This window comes from Denticeps clupeoides, chromosome 14 (genome assembly GCF_900700375.1).
Source record: "Denticeps clupeoides chromosome 14, fDenClu1.1, whole genome shotgun sequence".
Taxonomy (NCBI): domain Eukaryota; kingdom Metazoa; phylum Chordata; class Actinopteri; order Clupeiformes; family Denticipitidae; genus Denticeps; species Denticeps clupeoides.
The window spans coordinates 21396552-21415448 of NC_041720.1; the positions used below are offsets into that span (position 1 = coordinate 21396552).

At 47.2% G+C, this 18897-nt stretch overlaps 1 protein-coding gene across 1 annotated transcript in view; it reads right to left on the bottom strand.

Annotated features, from left to right (window-relative positions):
- The window catches only part of LOC114802864 (membrane-bound O-acyltransferase domain-containing protein 2-like), a 37090-nt gene that overhangs the window by 3060 nt on the left and 15133 nt on the right, over positions 1 to 18897 (bottom strand). The window contains 9 exon segments of the mRNA XM_029001993.1: positions 3964 to 4028; positions 4106 to 4209; positions 4604 to 4796; positions 4871 to 5051; positions 5387 to 5441; positions 11114 to 11169; positions 11250 to 11345; positions 13291 to 13368; positions 18697 to 18842. Coding sequence (XP_028857826.1) covers positions 3964 to 4028; positions 4106 to 4209; positions 4604 to 4796; positions 4871 to 5051; positions 5387 to 5441; positions 11114 to 11169; positions 11250 to 11345; positions 13291 to 13368; positions 18697 to 18842 — 974 coding nt within the window.

Consider the following 18897-nt stretch of genomic DNA (forward strand, 5'->3'; position numbering starts at 1 on the left):
CCCACTTCTGGTCTAGTTCGCCCACTTCTGGTCTAGTTTGTGCCGGATGTGGCGTGCTGGCCATAGTTCGCCCACTTCTGGTCTAGTTCCACCCACTTCTGGTCTAGTGTGTGCTGGACGTGGCGTGCTGGCCATAGTTCACCCACTTCTGGTTTAGTTTGTGCCGGATGTGGCGTGCTGGCCATAGTTCGCCCACTTCTGGTCTAGTGTGTGTCGGACGTGGCGCGCTGGCCATAGTTCACCCACTTCTGGTCTAGTGTGTGCTGGTCGTGGTGTGCTGGCCATAGTTCGCCCACTTCTGGTCTAGTTCACCCACTTCTGGTCTAGTTTGCCCACTTCTGGTTTAGTTTGTGCCGGATGTGGCGCGCTGGCCATAGTTCACCCACTTCTGGTCTAGTGTGAGCTGGACGTGGCGTACTGGCCATAGTTCGCCCACTTCTGGTCTAGTGTGTGTCGGACGTGGCGCGCTGGCCATAGTTCACCCACTTCTGGTCTAGTGTGAGCTGGACGTGGCGTACTGGCCATAGTTCGCCCACTTCTGGTCTAGTGTGTGTCGGACGTGGCGCGCTGGCCATAGTTTGCCCACTTCTAGTCTAGTTCGCCCACTTCTGGTCTAGTGTGTGCTGGACGTGGCGCGCTGGCCATAGTTCGCCCACTTCTGGTCTAGTTTGTTCCGGACGTGGCGTGCTGGCCATAGTTCGCCCACTTCTAGTGTGTGCTGGACGTGGCGTGCTGGCCATAGTTCGCCCACGTCTGGTCTAGTTCGCCCACTTCTGGTCTAGTTCGCCCACTTCTGGTTAGTTTGTGCTGGACGTGGCGCGCTGGCCATTGTTCACCCACTTCTGGTCTAGTGTGAGCTGGACGTGGCGTGCTGGCCATAGTTCACCCAACTTCTGGTCTAGTTTGCCCACTTCTGGTCTAGTTCGCCCACTTCTGGTCTAGTTCGCCCACTTCTGGTCTAGTTCGCCCACTTCTGGTCTAGTGTGTGCTGGACGTGGCACACTGATCATAGTTCACCCACTTCTGGTCTAGTTCGCCCACTTCTGGTCTAGTGTGTGCTGGACGTGGCGGTGCTGGCCATAGTTCGCCCACTTCTGGTTTAGTTTGGTGCCGGACGTGGCGTGATGGCCATAGTTCACCCACTTCTGGTCTAGTTCGCCCACTTCTGGTCTAGTTCGCCCACTTCTGGTCTAGTGTGTGTCGGACGTGGTGCGCTGGCCATAGTTTGCCCACTTCTAGTCTAGTTCGCCCACTTCTGGTCTAGTTTGTTCCGGACGTGGCGTGCTGGCCATAGTTCGCCCACTTCTGGTCTAGTTCGCCCACTTCTGGTCTAGTGTGTGTCGGACGTGGCGCGCTGGCCATAGTTCACCCACTTCTGGTCTAGTGTGTGTCGGACGTGGCGCGCTGGCCATAGTTCACCCACTTCTGGTCTAGTTTGTGCCGGATGTGGCGTGCTGGCCATAGTTCGCCCACTTCTGGTCTAGTTCACCCACTTCTGGTCTAGTTCACCCACTTCTGGTCTAGTTCGCCCACTTCTGGTCTAGTGTGTGCTGGACGTGGCGTGCTGGCCATAGTTCACCCACTTCTGGTTTAGTTTGTGCCGGATGTGGCGTGCTGGCCATAGTTCGCCCACTTCTGGTCTAGTTCGCCCACTTCTGGTCTAGTGTGTGTCGGACGTGGCGCGCTGGCCATAGTTTGCCCACTTCTAGTCTAGTTCGCCCACTTCTGGTCTAGTTTGTTCCGGACGTGGCGTGCTGGCCATAGTTCGCCCACTTCTGGTCTAGTTCGCCCACTTCTGGTCTAGTGTGTGTCGGACGTGGCGCGCTGGCCATAGTTCACCCACTTCTGGTCTAGTGTGTGTCGGACGTGGCGCGCTGGCCATAGTTCACCCCACTTCTGGTCTAGTTTGTGCCGGATGTGGCGTGCTGGCCATAGTTCGCCCACTTCTGGTCTAGTTCACCCACTTCTGGTCTAGTTCACCCACTTCTGGTCTAGTTCGCCCACTTCTGGTCTAGTGTGTGCTGGACGTGGCGTGCTGGCCATAGTTCACCCACTTCTGGTTTAGTTTGTGCCGGATGTGGCGTGCTGGCCATAGTTCGCCCACTTCTGGTCTAGTTCGCCCACTTCTGGTCTAGTGTGTGTCGGACGTGGCGCGCTGGCCATAGTTCGCCCACTTCTGGTCTAGTTCACCCACTTCTGGTCTAGTTTGCCCACTTCTGGTCTAGTTTGCCCACTTCTGGTTTAGTTTGTGCTGGACGTGGCGTGCTGGCCATAGTTCGCCCAATTTTGGTCTAGAGTGTGCTGGACGTGGCGTGAATTTCACCTGTCTGTTAGTATAAAAGTATCCTAAATGTCTTCAGTCTGCATTAGTCTTGTCACCTGGTGAACTGTCCCTGCTATGTGTCATGTATTGTTATTAAATCCCTGTTTTGCTTTAATCACAGATTTAAATAAAATCCACACACTAATAGTCTGATCTCTTAATAGGTAATTAGTAATTATATAGCGACTAGTACCAGACTTTTCTTGTGCATTCATTACAATGAATTTACTGTAGTTCAAGTTTAGTTTATTTATAGAGCACCTTTAAACCACCAGTTGACCAAGGTGCTGTACAATTCATAAAGAACGAATACAAGTCATCATAAAACATTTAGAAGATAAAATAATAAAGTCCAGTAATAAAAACATAAAAAGACATAAAGCAATAAAGCCTATCCCCTGGACATACACCCAATAAACATCGCTGCTTACCCAGTTCTAACTAAAAGGTTTTAAAAACAGATGTAACGTGCCAGGGAAGGTTGTTCCACAGCTGCGACCCTGAAGGCCCTATCTCCACGAGTCTTTACTTTAGTCAGAGGGATGGTCAGAAGCAGCTGATCAGATGACCCAACTTGTCTTGCTGGACTGTAGATGTGGAGAAGGTCACAGAGGTGCTGACCCGTTAAGACTCAATCCTAAACTTCACTGGTAACCAATGAAGTGAGGCCGGAATCGGGGAAATGCCAGTGAGCAGATGAGCCACTGCGTTTTGCAATAGTTGCCGCCGATGGGTTAAGGACTAACCAATGCAGTAATCCAGCCAGTAAGTGAAAGCGAAGGGATTGTGATAAACTGCAGCACAGCACACATTCACACAACGAAATGTGTCCTCTGTCATCATCCGTATAGCAATGAAAAGCAATGTTGTGCTTTCTGAATATTGACCCCAGCAGCAGTATGTAAAGTAAAAATGAAATGGGGCCTAAGATAGAGCCTTTGGGGAACTCAAGACGTGAGGGGAATACATGAATAGTGAAACTCCGACCAGTTATGTATGATCGGCATAGATACAATAACTTAAACTATATCTACAATATCTACAAAACCTTACACTCCAAAGCTACAATACCTACAATCCTTTCAAACGGTCTCCATGCATCTCATATAAGTCATAAATGTTTCTTTAATTTTTCTCTTTGATGATGATACAATGATATATTTTATTTATTTATTAAAGTTTTTACTGATTGTGTAACACAGTTGTTTTATTGAAAGGAGCAATAAATTAAATGCATTATTATCATATTTAATTGTGTAGTTATTAAATTGATGGGATACATAATGCTGTATGATATGCATTATGGGAAATAATGTGACATGTTGAAGAATGCAGTAAATACACAAATGCATCAAAAATGTATTCCTTGACAGAATTCAAAGTGCACTAAATATGAGGACAATCCTTGCCAGTTCCTTAACTGTCCTTGTCATTTGCATGCACTTTCTCAGCTCCACCACAGGATGACACTCTTTCACACCTTTATTCTAAGCAAATCTGCATATTATTTAGGTCACGTCTGGGATTAACTAAGCGTGGTGTCTTTGTAATTACATTTTAAAAACTATGCAGTGTGCTTGAAGCGACTTTAATCACAGAATAAGGAAAGTGATGTTCAGTTTTTGCATGTTGAGGCTCACCTTTTTAACCAGTGTGATGTTTGGATGTTCCAGTTATCCAGGAACATTTTGAAGCTAGTGGCAAACTAGAAAATGGTCACAAGTTACAAAAAAATACATTTAAAAAAGAATGGTGTGAAAAAGGATTAGCAGGTGGACTCACTTCGATGTCGAGAATCCTCAGGTTGGAGATAAGATCCCAGCGTGCCGTGCCATCAGGGTGGTAACCATTAAAGCCAAAGCCAGCAGCATTGTTGATGGCATCAGCTGGTTTAAAAAAACAGAAGCACAATGGCCCAGCTGTCATTTACTATTTTTGGCTATTCGACCTGATGCATGTGTGTATCAGAGCATGTGAGCTGAGCAGAGCAATGAGAATTTCCGCTCCTTGCTCATCCTTGCTGTTGGCTCCGCCCACTCCTGCACTCGAATTCACACTTCGCCACTCAGCGCTCACCCCAGTTTGAAAGGGGGAGAAGTAATCTACACGCTACATATATCAAGACATGTATCTAACAAGTAAAACTTTGGATTATTTATTTGATCTATTTGATCCTGTCTATGAACTCCACCTTGCAACATTCAGCGTAGCGTAACTGTACAGATGAATTCATGAACCGTTTTCATTAAACTGATTTCATTTAGAGTGTTTCAGACACACCTAGAGTCCACACAAAGTAGTATTTAGGCCGGGTGGTCAGCATGGACAGGTACAGGTAGACCACCTGCGCGTAGAAAGGCGTGTTGGCAATGAAGTCATCATCAATGTTGCGCTCGACCGGGAACACTTTACAGACTGACAGGAACAGCATCAGAGACAGGAAACACATAGCCAGCTTCCGAATCACTTCTTTCTGTAAAAAGATGAAGAATTGATGGATTTCTGATGTCATTGTCATTTTATGAATGTGCAACTGCAGCCACTCACGTTTGGTGAAGGTTCACTGTGTCTGCTCCCTTTCAATTTCCTGCTAGGTTCATGGTCCCTATGGCTGTAAGGTGTGCCCTCAATGAAGGCAATGTAGTCCTTGTAAGAGCAGGTGGGACCTGCCAGGATGCCCATGAAGTTACAGTTATAGCTGAAGTATTCCAGCAGACTTGGCATTCTCCTGTCAGTGGATAAAAACTGGTTCAGGGGACTAAAACCGTCTCTGGACTTGTTCGCTTTGGTTCTACTGTATCGTGAGAAAGCATGATTACACTAACAGTTGAAGAAATTGACCAGCGACTGACAACAGTGGCCCTGACTGGCTGACACCAGCTCTCCCTGTACGTAATAATCTCAATATTTTTTTAAATTAAAAAAACCTCGAACAATAACCGCCATTTAGCTAATATGGCTTTTAATATAATGATGAAATCTTTCTGTCATTCTAACTGACAGAATTCAAAGATTTTGCTGTCATTGATTTCAAGAAAGATCCAACATACCTTTATTACATACCTTATAGCGAGCATTTTCTGATTCATCGTGAGCTGCTCCTCTTTACGAGCCATTCCTTTTAGAGATGTCGTAAAAGATGGAAACCAACACGTCAGAATGATAAATCACATCATTTCATTGAATTCCATTAATTGAACTCTGATTCACAACATTCATTCGCAAATTACAACTACTGCTCACCATCAAAAGAGGTGTCAGAATCATTCACATAGTTTTTTTCCTAATTTCACTCGAATGACAGCACATCTGTACCTGGTGCGCACAGAGAAGGGGGAGATGGGCAGGTGAGGTTTCCACCCGCGTATGCTGCCGTTTCAGGGATGGTTGTGTCTGACATTCTCTACTTTCTGCAGGAACTGGTGGATTTTTCCATGGTTAAGGTTTATCTGGCTGGTTTTTGGGTTTCAGTAATAAACCTCGGTCCGGCACTTTATTGTTGCGACCACTAGTCCCGTTACAGTGCTGCACAATCTCTCTTTCCACCCTCTCAAGCCTTTGGAAGGAGTTGGTTTAAAAGACTGAACTATTTTTCAGATATGGGAAATCAGCTTGAATTCTCTTTTCACCCCTCCTGACTACATTTCATGGCAAACTTCTCTGAAGTTTTCTTGTGGCCAAGTTATAACAGATTGTAGGGTTACTTAATGTTCACCTCCAGGGGGCAGATGAAAACGACAGAACCCGGAAACAGAGGACAACAGGGTCACAGCTCTGTACAAGCATTGGGTCCTGCCTGCTCATTGAAATAGTTTTTCTTTGACGCTAGACTCCCTATGTCACATGATTCCATCCATGTGACCGGGAGTAACACGGAGATGAGGTAACATGACTCCCATAAATTGGCAAGATGGCCACTGCCAGCTGCTCTGCCATTGATTGGCATTCATCAGTTCGACTCGGCTCCTTCTCCACCTCAACTTGTAAGAATTATCCTGCTCATCTTCTCACCTCTCAACTCTTTCCTCTCATCCTGTCCCTTCCCCAATTCAACCTAGAATGCGAAGCGGCGCGGTTAAACACCCCCAAATCCCGTTCTGCCATCCAGACGGTGTGGAGGACGTCTCGTTGCAGCTTTACCATCTGTGCCAGGGTTCCTCATCGGTCAGCCAATTCACCACGAAATTCCGGACCCTGGCTGGCAAGACTCTGCTAGAGTCTTTCCAAACCACGCCCTCCGGATGATTTATTGTAAAGGGCTGGCCCCGCTAATCCGTGGAGAGACGGCCAGGAGGTGCCAAAGACAACTGGCTCTGCGCATTGACCACCTCCTGCTGGTGCATCTGAGAACTGATATTTCAACTCCTGTCGTTCACTGGACTCCCCGACCTCCACCATCACCACCTTGACCTGCTGCCACTCATCCAGACAACTGGGGGGAATCCATGCACCTTGGGCTGTCGGCCCTCACCGATCAGGAGAGAGAGAAACGATTTCGGGAGGGCCCGAGTGCATACTGCACTTCCCCTTCACACCACCACGCCGTCTGTCCGGGAAATGGGTCACCCAGCTGATTGGAGTGGTGCCTCTTCCTTCACCCTTATCGACACCAACATCCCGACTCACCCTCTCAGCTGTCCTGGAGTGGAACCAGCACACATTCTCCACCACCGCCTTTGTGGACTCTGGGGCAGCCGGGAACTTCATAGACCATAATTTTGTCAGACTGCATCAAATCCCCACTGAATCCCTTTCGTCTCCATTCACCATTACCTCCGTGGATGATGGGCCTGCTTCCACAGTTCATCAACACTCTTCGACACGATATGCTGGGACGGTGGGTGTATGCCTACATGGACGATATCCTCCTTTATTCACCAACCCTGGAAACCCAGCAGTCCTAAAGAGATTGTCCACCAGCTGAACTGTACGCTGGAAAAATGTGCCTTCCACCAGCGCTCCAACACGTTCCTCAGCTTTACCCTCTTGCCCCAGGGTGTGGCCATGGAGCCCAAGAAGTTGGAAGCAGTGTCACAGCCCCACTCACAGCTCTCACCAAACCCTCATCATGCCCTTTTCACATGACACGAGATGCCATCCATGCCTTCAAGTCCCTGTGCCATTGTTTCACCACATCCCCTGTCCTCCAACATCCGGACCCTTCACATCCTTTTGTTGTAGAAGTGGACGCGTCAGAATTGGGTGCTGGCGCTGTCCTCTCACAATGTGGCCCAGACCAGAAACTGCACCCATGTTGTGTTTTCTCACAGAAGTTCGCTCTGATGCAGCAGCGTTATGGGGTGGGGGACCGTGAGCAGTCAAGTGGCCACTCGAGGAGTGACGACACTGGCTGCAAGGCTGTGACACCCCCTTTCTGGTCTGGACCAATGGACCAACCTTCAAAATCTCATCACCATCAAGTCAACTAAACAACTCAATCACCGTAAGGTGGGCCATCTTTTTGGAACAATTCCATTTCCACCTGTTCTTCTGTCCTGGTTCCCAGAATCCCAATGCCCTGTCCCAACAGCACAGTCCAGACTCCTCTTCTTCTGAATGTGAACCAATCCTTCTGTCCCACCGCATCCTATGCCCTCTCCAGTGGTCCTGAAGACTAAGGTCCGGACCGCCCAGATGTCAGACACTTGCACAGCCAATGTCCCACCAGGGTGCCTGTACATCCCCAACACCTGCCGGTCCAATGTCCTTCACTGGGGTCACTTCTTTGTCCTCTCCGGCCATCCAGGACAACAACAGACCATCTCGTTCATTTGCAGGGCGTTCTGGTGGCAGCCGGGAACTTCATAGACCATAATTTTGTCAGACTGCATCAAATCCCCACTGAATCCCTTTCGTCTCCATTCACCATTACCTCCGTGGATGATGGGCCTGCTTCCACAGTTCATCAACACTCTTCGACACGATATGCTGGGACAGTGGGTGTATGCCTACATGGCATATACCCATGTATGAGTGTATGCCACTCATACAGAGATTGTCCTATGCCCTGGTCTTCAGGACCACTGGAGAGGGCATAGGATGCCCTCATTACAACGGTATGTACAGGCCTATGTGGAAGCCTGTGACATCTGTGCCCAGGCCAAGACCACCAAGTTCCCTAAGTCCCCTGCGCCCTCTTCCAAATCCTTGTCGTCCCTGGACCCAGCTCGCTTTGGACTTCATCACTGGTCTCCCTGTACCAACGGAATGACTACCATCCTGACCATAGCGGATCGCTTCTCCAACGTGGTCCAATTGGTCACCCTGTCCAGCCTGCCTTCCTCTGTCAAAACTGCTGACCTCGTGCTCCAGCACGTAGTCCACCTTCACAGGTGCCCCAGGGCATTGTCCAATTTCCCCCTCCAATGCACTAATGTCCTTGATCCTGTCTCCGATCGGGGACCCCAATTAGTCTCAGCTGTGTGGAAGGCCAACTCATCGGTTCCACCTGCAGTCTCTCCTCTGGCTACCACTCTCAGACGGCCAGGTGGAGAGAACCAGCCAACAGCTGGGCCGATACCTGCGGTGCTTCACTTCGGACCACCAGCGCACCTGGCGAGGTTGCCTCCTTAGGGTGGAGCTGGCCCATAAGCCTACACCATGACACTAGCCTGCTCCTTCCAATTTCCCCCTCCAATGCACTAATGTCCTTGATCCTGTCTCCGATCGGGGACCCCAATTAGTCTCAGCTGTGTGGAAGGCCAACTCATCGGTTCCACCTGCAGTCTCTCCTCTGGCTACCACTCTCAGACGGCCAGGTGGAGAGAACCAGCCAACAGCTGGGCCGATACCTGCGGTGCTTCACTTCGGACCACCAGCGCACCTGGCGAGGTTGCCTCCTTAGGGTGGAGCTGGCCCATAACCTACAGGTTTCCTCTGCCACAGGACACAGCCCTTTTGAGGTCTGCTACAGATTCCAACTGGCCATATTCGCCCACCAGGTCATTCATCCAGTATCTGGTGCACTGGGCCGGCTACAGGCCCAAATCGGGGGTCGGCCCTGGAGGGGGGGTTTTATCATATATTTACATCGATGTGACATAGGGTGGTAGTAGCCCAGTGGGTAACACACTCGCCTATGAACCAGAAGACCCGGGTCGAATCCCACTTACTACCATTGTGTCCCTGAGCAAGACACTTAACCCTAAGTTGCTCCAGGGAGACTGTCCCTGTAACTACTGATTGCAAGTCGCTATGGATAAGGGCGTCTGATAAATGCTGTAAATGTAAATGTAAATGACCGGAAGCAACACAGAAATTAGGTAACATGACTCCCATAAATTGGCAAGATGGCCACTGCCAGCTACTCAGTCATTGATTGGCATTCATCAATTTGACTCAGCTCCTTCTCGTAAGAATTATCCTATTCATCTTCTCACCTCACAACTCTTCCCTCTCATCCTGTCCCTTCTCCAATTCAACCTAAAACGTAAATGTCAACATCTCGTTCGCAGATTAAACCTGAGGAAACTTACCTGACTCCTTGCGTCCAATTGCAATCGGTTTCTTGTTCCCTCAAACACGACCTCACGTCCTGGTCCCACACTGGTACCGTGATACCCTAAACCTGATAGCCCTATTGAATCTCGAACTCTTGCCTGTATACAGACCATGACACTAGCCTGCTCCTTCCAATTTCCCCCTCCAATGCACTAATGTCCTTGATCCTGTCTCCACAGCACAGCAATTCCCTTGACCCAGGTACATAATCCAGCCAGTCACACTTCTATTCACTCTCTCCTCTGCCACCAGGAGCCCCCACCGTGCTCTACAGCATGCCCAATCCACTCCTCTCCTTCACGCTCACCTGCGACCTACCTCCACCAAGTCCCACGTCAGCCAGGCACTGCTCCTTATTTCCTGGAGTTTGTTCCCACTCCCATGAGTGGCCCCGAACCTATCATATCGGCCCGTGTGCCCCCAAACTCTGATGGTGGCAGTATGAGCGTGCAACAAATATGGCATCTGTTGGGGTTACCATCCCCAAATGAATGGCCTGGATGTGGAAACATACCTGCAGTGCTACTGTTCAATCCAACGCACCTCCTGGTCCCAACACCTCCTCCTTGCAGAGCTTGCCCAGAATCAACAAAGCACATCTGCCATGGCACAGTCCCCCTTTGAATCATCCACTGGTCACCTGCCCACCTGGTACCCACCACAGACAGACCGGTACCCTCCGTCAACAACCACCTCCACCTTCTCATGAAAATATTGAGACAAATACATTGAGCCCTGGAGTGCACCACAGAGCCCATGAAAAACAGGCAGACCATCGCTGACAACCTGCCCTCTTCTACCACCCAGGGGATAGTGTTTGGGTGTCCACCAGGGGTCTCCCCATGACGTCCAACCCCAGAAAGGTAGTGCCATGCTTCATAGGACCCTTCCGTATCACATAACGTGTCAACCCCATGGCGATTCCCCGGACCATGCCTGTCAGCCCAGTGTTTCACATCTTGCATCTCTGGAAGGCCTGCTCTTTCCTCATGGCGCCACCCCCTCTGTCTCATCCCCCATCTGCACGGTTCGTAGATGGGTCCCTGACGTACACAGTCCACCGCCTCGTCAATGTGCGACAAAGAGAGCGCAGCCTGAGGTATCTGGTTGGTCGGGAGGAGTACTGAAGGGCCCCCACTCTACTGCGTGCTCAGACCTCTCCTCTCGTTTACTCTCACCAGCCACGTACCTCCACCAAGTGCTCTGGCTAGAACACAGTACGTCCCTGTGGTGAACACATTAATGCATTAATGGCCCTCTGCTACCCATGCAGTAATAGGTTATTCTCACCATCATGGATTTCAAAGGCTAGACTGGTGATCTTCTGTGTGATGACCATCATGGGACTATAAAAGAAAGAAAGGAGTGACTATGTATTTCTCTCTTTGTGTCTTTTTACAAAATTATTAAAGATAGAGGATCTTACCCTGTGAAGTCTGCTGAGTACATCCCATAATCAAACACGTAAACTCGTGTGATCTGACACAAGCTGAGGTATCCCAGGGCAACCAGCATGCAGTACCTGGCGGCACAGAGAAGTGTTATAAACAGGAATCTTGATCGCTTTCTGACCACAATGAAATAACAAACCACCCATTGCACCAGACTGTCCATTATACATTTAGATATATATTAGAGTATACATTTACTTACCAGTGGGTAATGTTGTACATCTGCAAATTTTTTACTTGTTACAAATAAAACAGCTTGAACTTGTGACAAGAACTAACAGCAGTTCTCCATGACAAAGTTCTCCTGTTCTGCGTGGAAATGGTGTTACATGTGTAAAAGATCAGAACTGCTATGAATCTTGGTGGACAGAAGGTTCAAGAAAGAACATGCAAATGAACCTGGCTCTAGCAATACTCTGCTCTTACAGTCCTATAGATGGCACTAAAGTTCAATTGTGATGAAACAGACAGTGTTGGAAATATAATTAATGCAGAGTCTAACTTCATTACTCTCTGATTAGGGGACATTTTCTAAGAAATAATATCATATCTATTAACATTCTCCCTTGCAGAGCTATATTTATAGTTGCTGCTGGAACTCTTAACAAAACTTTAATGCCTACCTGCAGTCCAGTTGTTCCATATTTCATATTCTACCTATGTGGTTTAAATGCCCTGCTGGGAGATGCTTCACATATGTTGAAGCGTGATGAGCTACAGCTGAGGACTTTCTGTACCATTACTTACTAAGTGTGGCAGCGTTCAAGACACAACAGGACATATAGTCTCATGTTCTCCATATTCTTCTCAGCATCTCATTCTTTTTGATCATGAAGATTTACCGATGTTACGTCCTGTTATTTTGGGTGTGTTTCTGTTCTGTGTTTTGTGCTGTTTGCAGGTGCCTGGTGATTTTGTAAATTGAGCCCACCTGTACCTGCTGTGGGACAGACAGAATAAAAGGAGCCTCAGTCTCCTTTTTCGGGGCTGCGCTTGCCGTGCCATCCACCCACCCGCCTTCCTACCCTTTCCCTTTGACATCACTTCCGGTTTCCCCTGCGCTTCCCCCAGGAGGCGACGCAACTTGTTGTGTCGGCCTGCTTCGGTGTTTGTCTGTTTTTCTCTGTTTTCCTGTTTTGTTTGCTGTTATTCATTGTAATTCGTTTTGTATGTATTTCTTCTTTATTTATATATTTAGTAGTTAATAAAATACTTGTTAAAACTATCCGTTTCGTCTTAGTAGGTTTACGTTTGTGTCCTTACTTTTGTTACGGGCCGGAGCCCTAGACCGGTTCGTAACAACCGATAATACAATTTCAAAAATAAAAAAGTTTTAAACAAATTTTGTTCTATAATGAAAACTATAAATGAAAGACCCACAAATGAGTAAAGTGAAGTGATTGTCATTGTGATACACAGCAGCACAGCACACGGTGCACACAACAAACTGTGTCCTATGCATTTAACCATCACCCTTAGTGAGCAGCGTGTGGGGACGGTACTTTGCTCAGTGGCACCTCAGTGGCAGATCGGGATTCAAGCCAGGATTCCTTAACCGCTATTCCACCACTGCCCCAAAAGTGGGTGATTCCAAACATTTGACTGTGTAAATCAGTGATGAGTTCTGAAGGAGGACAGGTTGCGTGAGAATAAATATATAAAAGCAAGATGAGATGTTTCATTGTGCCAGGTGGATCTGTACTCATCATATTTTACAATTACAGCATTTACCAGATGCCCACACAATGGTAGTAAGTGGTAGTAGCCAAGTGGGTAAGACGCTTGTCTGTGAACCAGAAGACCCAGGTTCAAATCCCACTTACTACCATTGTGTCCCCGAGCAAGACACTTAACCATAAGTTGCTCCAGGGGGGGACTGTCCCTGTAAATACTGATTGTAAGTCGCTGTGGATATGGGCGTCTGATAAATGCTGTAAATGTAAATGTAGTAAGTGGGCTTAGAACATAGGTGAGTGTCTCACCCTCTAGGTCACCTTCAGCCTCACTTGTACTCACTTGTGTATGTGCTCGACTCCAGCCAAGATCATGATGCCATAAGTGATCCCACTCTGGACCAGGAAGTGTAAGGCATACCTGTATACATAGAGACAAAAGACAGAAAAATCTATCAGACACCTATCACATATAAAACGAGCACTAGACTAGAAGAAAAGCTGTGTTTTTCCATAAAAACCCTAACCCTTTCCATATTGTCCTGAGGTGCTGCTCAGGGCGCACTAGTCTTAATGACCAGTTTTCCTTCATAGTAATGCAGAGATCACACCAAACATTGCACAACCCAGACTGCAATCAGATTCCTCAACATGTGGCAGCGGGAAGAAGTCTCTGATGTGAGGATCGCATTTCAAGAGGCAGGCTGCAGGAAACAAGATCAAGTAGGCAGGATTCTTCTGCTTACGTTCGTGTTCCAAGGCATGGTGAGCTGGTGGTAAAACTGAAATATTCAATTTAGTAACTCAATCAAAGGTTACTAGACGTCTGAAGGGCAACATGGCAACAGCATGCTCTCATGCCTCTTTCCACAGGGTTCATGCGGCTCACAGGTGAACATCAGTGAAGATGCAACAGAAGAGCTACAGCTGCACAAACTGCTGAAAGAAACCGAAACACAGAGCAGGACAGCTTGCTGTGTATGAGGCTGTTCAGCTGCGAAACAGAAGAAGTGCGGGTCATACAGGGTCAAATATACTTCACATAATTCCAGTGAAAGCAGTAAGAATATTGATGACAATATAAAAAAGATTTTGAATACATGCTTGCAGGCAGCAGCATGTATTACTGCCAACAAAATAAGGGGATTTTGCATCCTTCTTTACCAACGAGCTGCTGTCATAACAGACAGACTGTTCTGCCAAACCACTGAATTCATTGCATGTAGGTGCCTGCAGCAGCATTACAGTGCAATAGTAATGACACATCATTTTGTACAGTGACACAGCATAAATCCATTGTAAATCTGTAAATCTTACATAACACATTACATTTTATTTGGTTCAGTCCTTGATCTCCTGCTCACATGCCCTGGTTCTACTACTCGTAAATGAAAGATTGTTGACTTCAGAAGAGAACGGAGGGACTACTCTCCACTGAATATTGACGAATCTTGTGTGGAGATGAAAGTGAAGTGTCATTGTGATACTCTTCCGCACAGCGCATGGTGACACAACAAAATGTGTTCACTGCTTTTAACTAGGGCTGCACGATTTGGAGAAAAAGACATATTGCGATTATTGAGATCAATATTGCGATATGCGATTGCGATATGATAAAGGACACTTGCTTGTATATCAATGAAAAGCCGCATACTAATAGTGAAATGTTTCATTTCAAAGTGAAACATACAAACTACTTATAACAACCTGAAATGCCCAGTTCAAAATACAATATTCTACAAAATTAAATATATCACAAAAAACGACAAACCCTGGTAAGGCTAAACAACTGTTTTGATTATATTTGGCCATTATAAAATCCCGTATTATAGTTCTTACGTTTAGAAGTCATAGACTGTCTACAACACCTGGAGAAAGACAAAGTTATTGACCGGTTCCTATACTACCGCCTGCACCCTGGTGAAGCTACACCATGCTTCACCAGGGAAAGAAGGAACACCACCTGCTGAATGATTGAATTGATGCTGAAAATGAGACCCATTGTTTGCAGCATCAATTCAGTCACATACAACATTTCCAAGCATCTAGCCACCATCCTAGGTCCTCTGGTTGGAAACACATTTCATCACATTAACAACTCACAGGACTTTGTCAACAAAGTTCAAAACCTTAAACCGGGCATAGATGAAACCATGGTTTCTCTTTTCACCTGCATTCCCACAATTGAAGCTGTCCAGATCATGAGGAAACGTCTGTTTCAAGATAGTACCCTCTCTGACAGAACCAGCTTTTGGACCTGTGCCTCATCACCACATATTTCAAGTACAATGACTGTTTTTACAGACAAAAACATGGCTGTGCCAGGGCATCACCTGTGTACCCCATTATTGCTAATCTCTACATTGAAGACGTAGAGAGCAGAGCCCTGAGTTTGTTCCCAGGGATTACACCCAGCCACTGGTTCAGGTATGTGGAGGATACCTGGGTGATGATTAAAAATTTCACCAAACACATCATATTCACGTGAGAAGACGTCACAGGCAACAGCTTGTCCTTCTTGGACTGTAGGGTACACATTGAGGAGGACAGGAGCCTCAACATTGAAGTGTACAGGCAACCCACACATAAGGATCAATGCTTTCTGTTTGACTCCCACCACCCTCTGGAACACAAACTGGGAGTAATCAGAACCCTACACCCCTCGGCAGAAAAGATTCCCACTAGAACAGAGGGAAAGGAGAAGAAACACAAGCATTTCAAGGAGTCACTCAGTGCCGGACCGTTGCGAGCCTGCCGCTGGCCCGCTGCTCTTGATCCAGCGCGGCTTGCAGGAGCTCCATTTGGGGCTGTGGTGGCCTATGGGTTAAGGAATCAGAAGGTTGCTGGTTCGAATCCCAATCCACCAAGGAGCCACTGAGGTGCACTAAGCAAAGTACCGTCCCCACACACTGCTCCCCGGGTGCCTGTCATGGTGCCCACTGCTCACTCAGGGTGATGGGTTAGATGCAGTTAGACAATCACTTCACTTTCAGAAGCAGTTTACTGCAAGATTGCACAACCCTCACTAAACAGAGAAGGTGGCGTTAGACATTATCTATCACCCATTTACAATGCAGTTCTTTCAACTGGCGGTTTCAAAGTCAATCACTCTGGCTCAGGTAGTCTCATTAACTGTCAGGATTGACGGCACCTGGTCTTTTCACCTGTGCCCAATCCGGACAGCCTATAAAGGACTGGAGCTCCGCCCCTTCTGGAGCATTAACATACACGAAAGCCAGGGAGAAGGACAACCCACAGGTGACCTCCAACATCAGGATTCCATCAGCGTGGCCATAATGCCTGCCTGTCAACCGACTGCTTTACGACCACGATTTCTGGATTGCCCTTGCCTGCCTGTGATGAATTCTGACCCTCGCTATGCCTCTGACAAACCAAGCCCATCTGGAACAGAGCGTTTCCACCTGACTCCTCTACAGCCTTCCATGCAACGGTAAATCCTGCTGCTCCTCTGCTCCTGAATTGTGTACTCAGCAGCAGCATGGTTCAGTTTCAAAAAGGGTCCGAGGCCTAGTTAGTGGGTCCCAGGTCCCAGGAAAAAGGTCCCAGACGTTTACGGAGTAGGAGTGTTAATGGGAAAGTGCACCTGCCTTCTACACCACTGTAGAACACCACTTAACAGGCTTGCTTGGAATTCAACTGCTTGGCTTGGTGGAGGGACAGGAGATTTTGAATGTTCAAACCAAGAAAAGGGTTTTGCAGCCCTGAAGCCAGTGCCGCTATTCCTCCAGTGCTCATTCGATGGCCAGCAGTTCATTGTCCACCACCCCATAACACTGCTGAGTGGGAATAAACATTTTAGAGAAGAAGCAGCATGGGTCGAGCTTCTGGTCCAGGTAGAGTTGTGATAGGATTGCACCACATCTGATGCATCCACTTCCACAGTGAATAGCTGAGTAACACCATCAAACTGTGCTCATCTCCACGTGCAACAATCCCTGGCCTTACTGTGCCATCTGCCCCCTACAGTCAGGAAACAGGAACGCCAGGTAAACTGTGGGGAATGCGTACCTGATCATCTTGCTCCTACCATAATGCCGACCACTTCACCCTGACTGCGCAACTTCAGCTGGGATCCAGACGAGTTGTTATCAATGCAGCAGGTAACTTAATCATGAACTCAATAACAGATGTGCCTTTAATCTGCAAATGCATGAGGGGAATACTAGTATCACCCACTGGTGATATGTTTGTTATGATGAGAATGATGAGTGGGCAGGTGAGATGCCCAGAATAAGGGGGAACTTAATTTGGAGATGACAAGTCGAGATGATTGGTGAGATGAGTAGAATACTGATCTCTGAAGAGACTCAATGGCTGAGGTTCGTTTTCTCTTTGTAAGGGAATAACCTTCCCATGGTGATTGTGTCCTACCTCCACCCATCTGATCACAATAGAATCATGTTCAATCAATCAATCTTCATTTATATGCCGCTTTTTACAATGTATATTGTCACAAAGTGCCTAACAAACAGAACAGTGCTCAAAGCTCCGGGTGAGCAGGCCAGAGGCAACAGCGACAAGGAGAGAGATGAGTTAGCAACAAATGACAGTAATTGAACAAAGAACTAGACATTTCCCAGGGGCACTAACTACTGCAGTGTTACTAATGGTGAGGGGAGTGTTGGGAAGGCCAGAACGTATAGAAACGTGGAGTGAAACTTCCTAAATCCAGCAATGTTTCTTAGGTGGAGGTATGGCGTCCTGGAAATATTTTTAATGTGACAAGCAAATGACAAACCAGCATCAAAAGTCACACCCAAATTCTTTACATTGTGTCCCTGAGCAAGACACTTAACCCTGAGTGTCTCCGGGGGGGGCTGTCCCTGTAACTACTGATTATAAGTCACTCTGAATAAGGGTGTCTGGTAAATGCTATAAATGCATCTTGGTCCCAATCACCCAAGCCCTGCACTGACACCATTTGCATGCTCACTCCTTGTGTGCAGAAGGGTCAAGTGTGGGGGGTGTCAACTGTTGTTGTTGATGATATTGACTACTTTTTCCATCCCGACTTTGGTCCTCACACCGTCCGATCCAGACCTGAGAATCCTCCAACCGTCCGACCACAATGGACTGGAATCCATGTGCCAGTACGAGGTGGACCCCGCTTCCTCTGGGTCTCCACTGACCCAGAGAAGCACCATAGCGTCTGCATACAGCAAAGCCCACTCCTAAACCAGGTACACAACACCAGCCCATCCGGTGCCAGCCCCTAGTGCGCCCCATGTCCGAGCTCCTGACAGGAATGTATATCGCCTAGCTGTCATGAAAGCAAACTTTATCAGATACTCTCATTTTCAATATACGCTATATAGATTTGATTATTCCTAAACTAGCTTTTGTTACATGTCCCTGTTTGTTTAGCACCTCTTTAAATACAATAATGTGGGGCTATACTGCACCCAAAATCAATAATTTATCCTTAATTACATAAAAAATTAACAGATTTTGTATGGAATGAGTTTATTATATACTTTCCTACACAAAATGTTAGTCAAGCTACACATTGAGGTCCATCTTTACATTTACTTGTCTATGACTATAATACGTTATACGTATAATATATACGTTTTACTATGTCCATACAGATTGACATAAGAGCCCAAATAGGCACTACAGAGGCGGTGAGCTGCTTATGAGCAAACATGTTGGCTTCAAACTGCATATTGAAAAAACAATCAGTCAGCCAAGCAATGAAGATGTAATGTGAGACTGTAGTGAGACTCACCAGCCAAAGCAGAAGAGAGCGAAATAGAGTCCTAGTAGTGTGGCCACCACGTGCCTGATGAATGGGCTGGTCTTACTGGGGTGCAGGTAAAGGCGGAACCAGAAAGCCATAAGCAGTGCAAACAGCTGGCACACCACAAAATTTACCTGGAGACCAGAGATGGAAGAAGAGTTCGTTATTTTATTGCATTTGTTTCAAGTT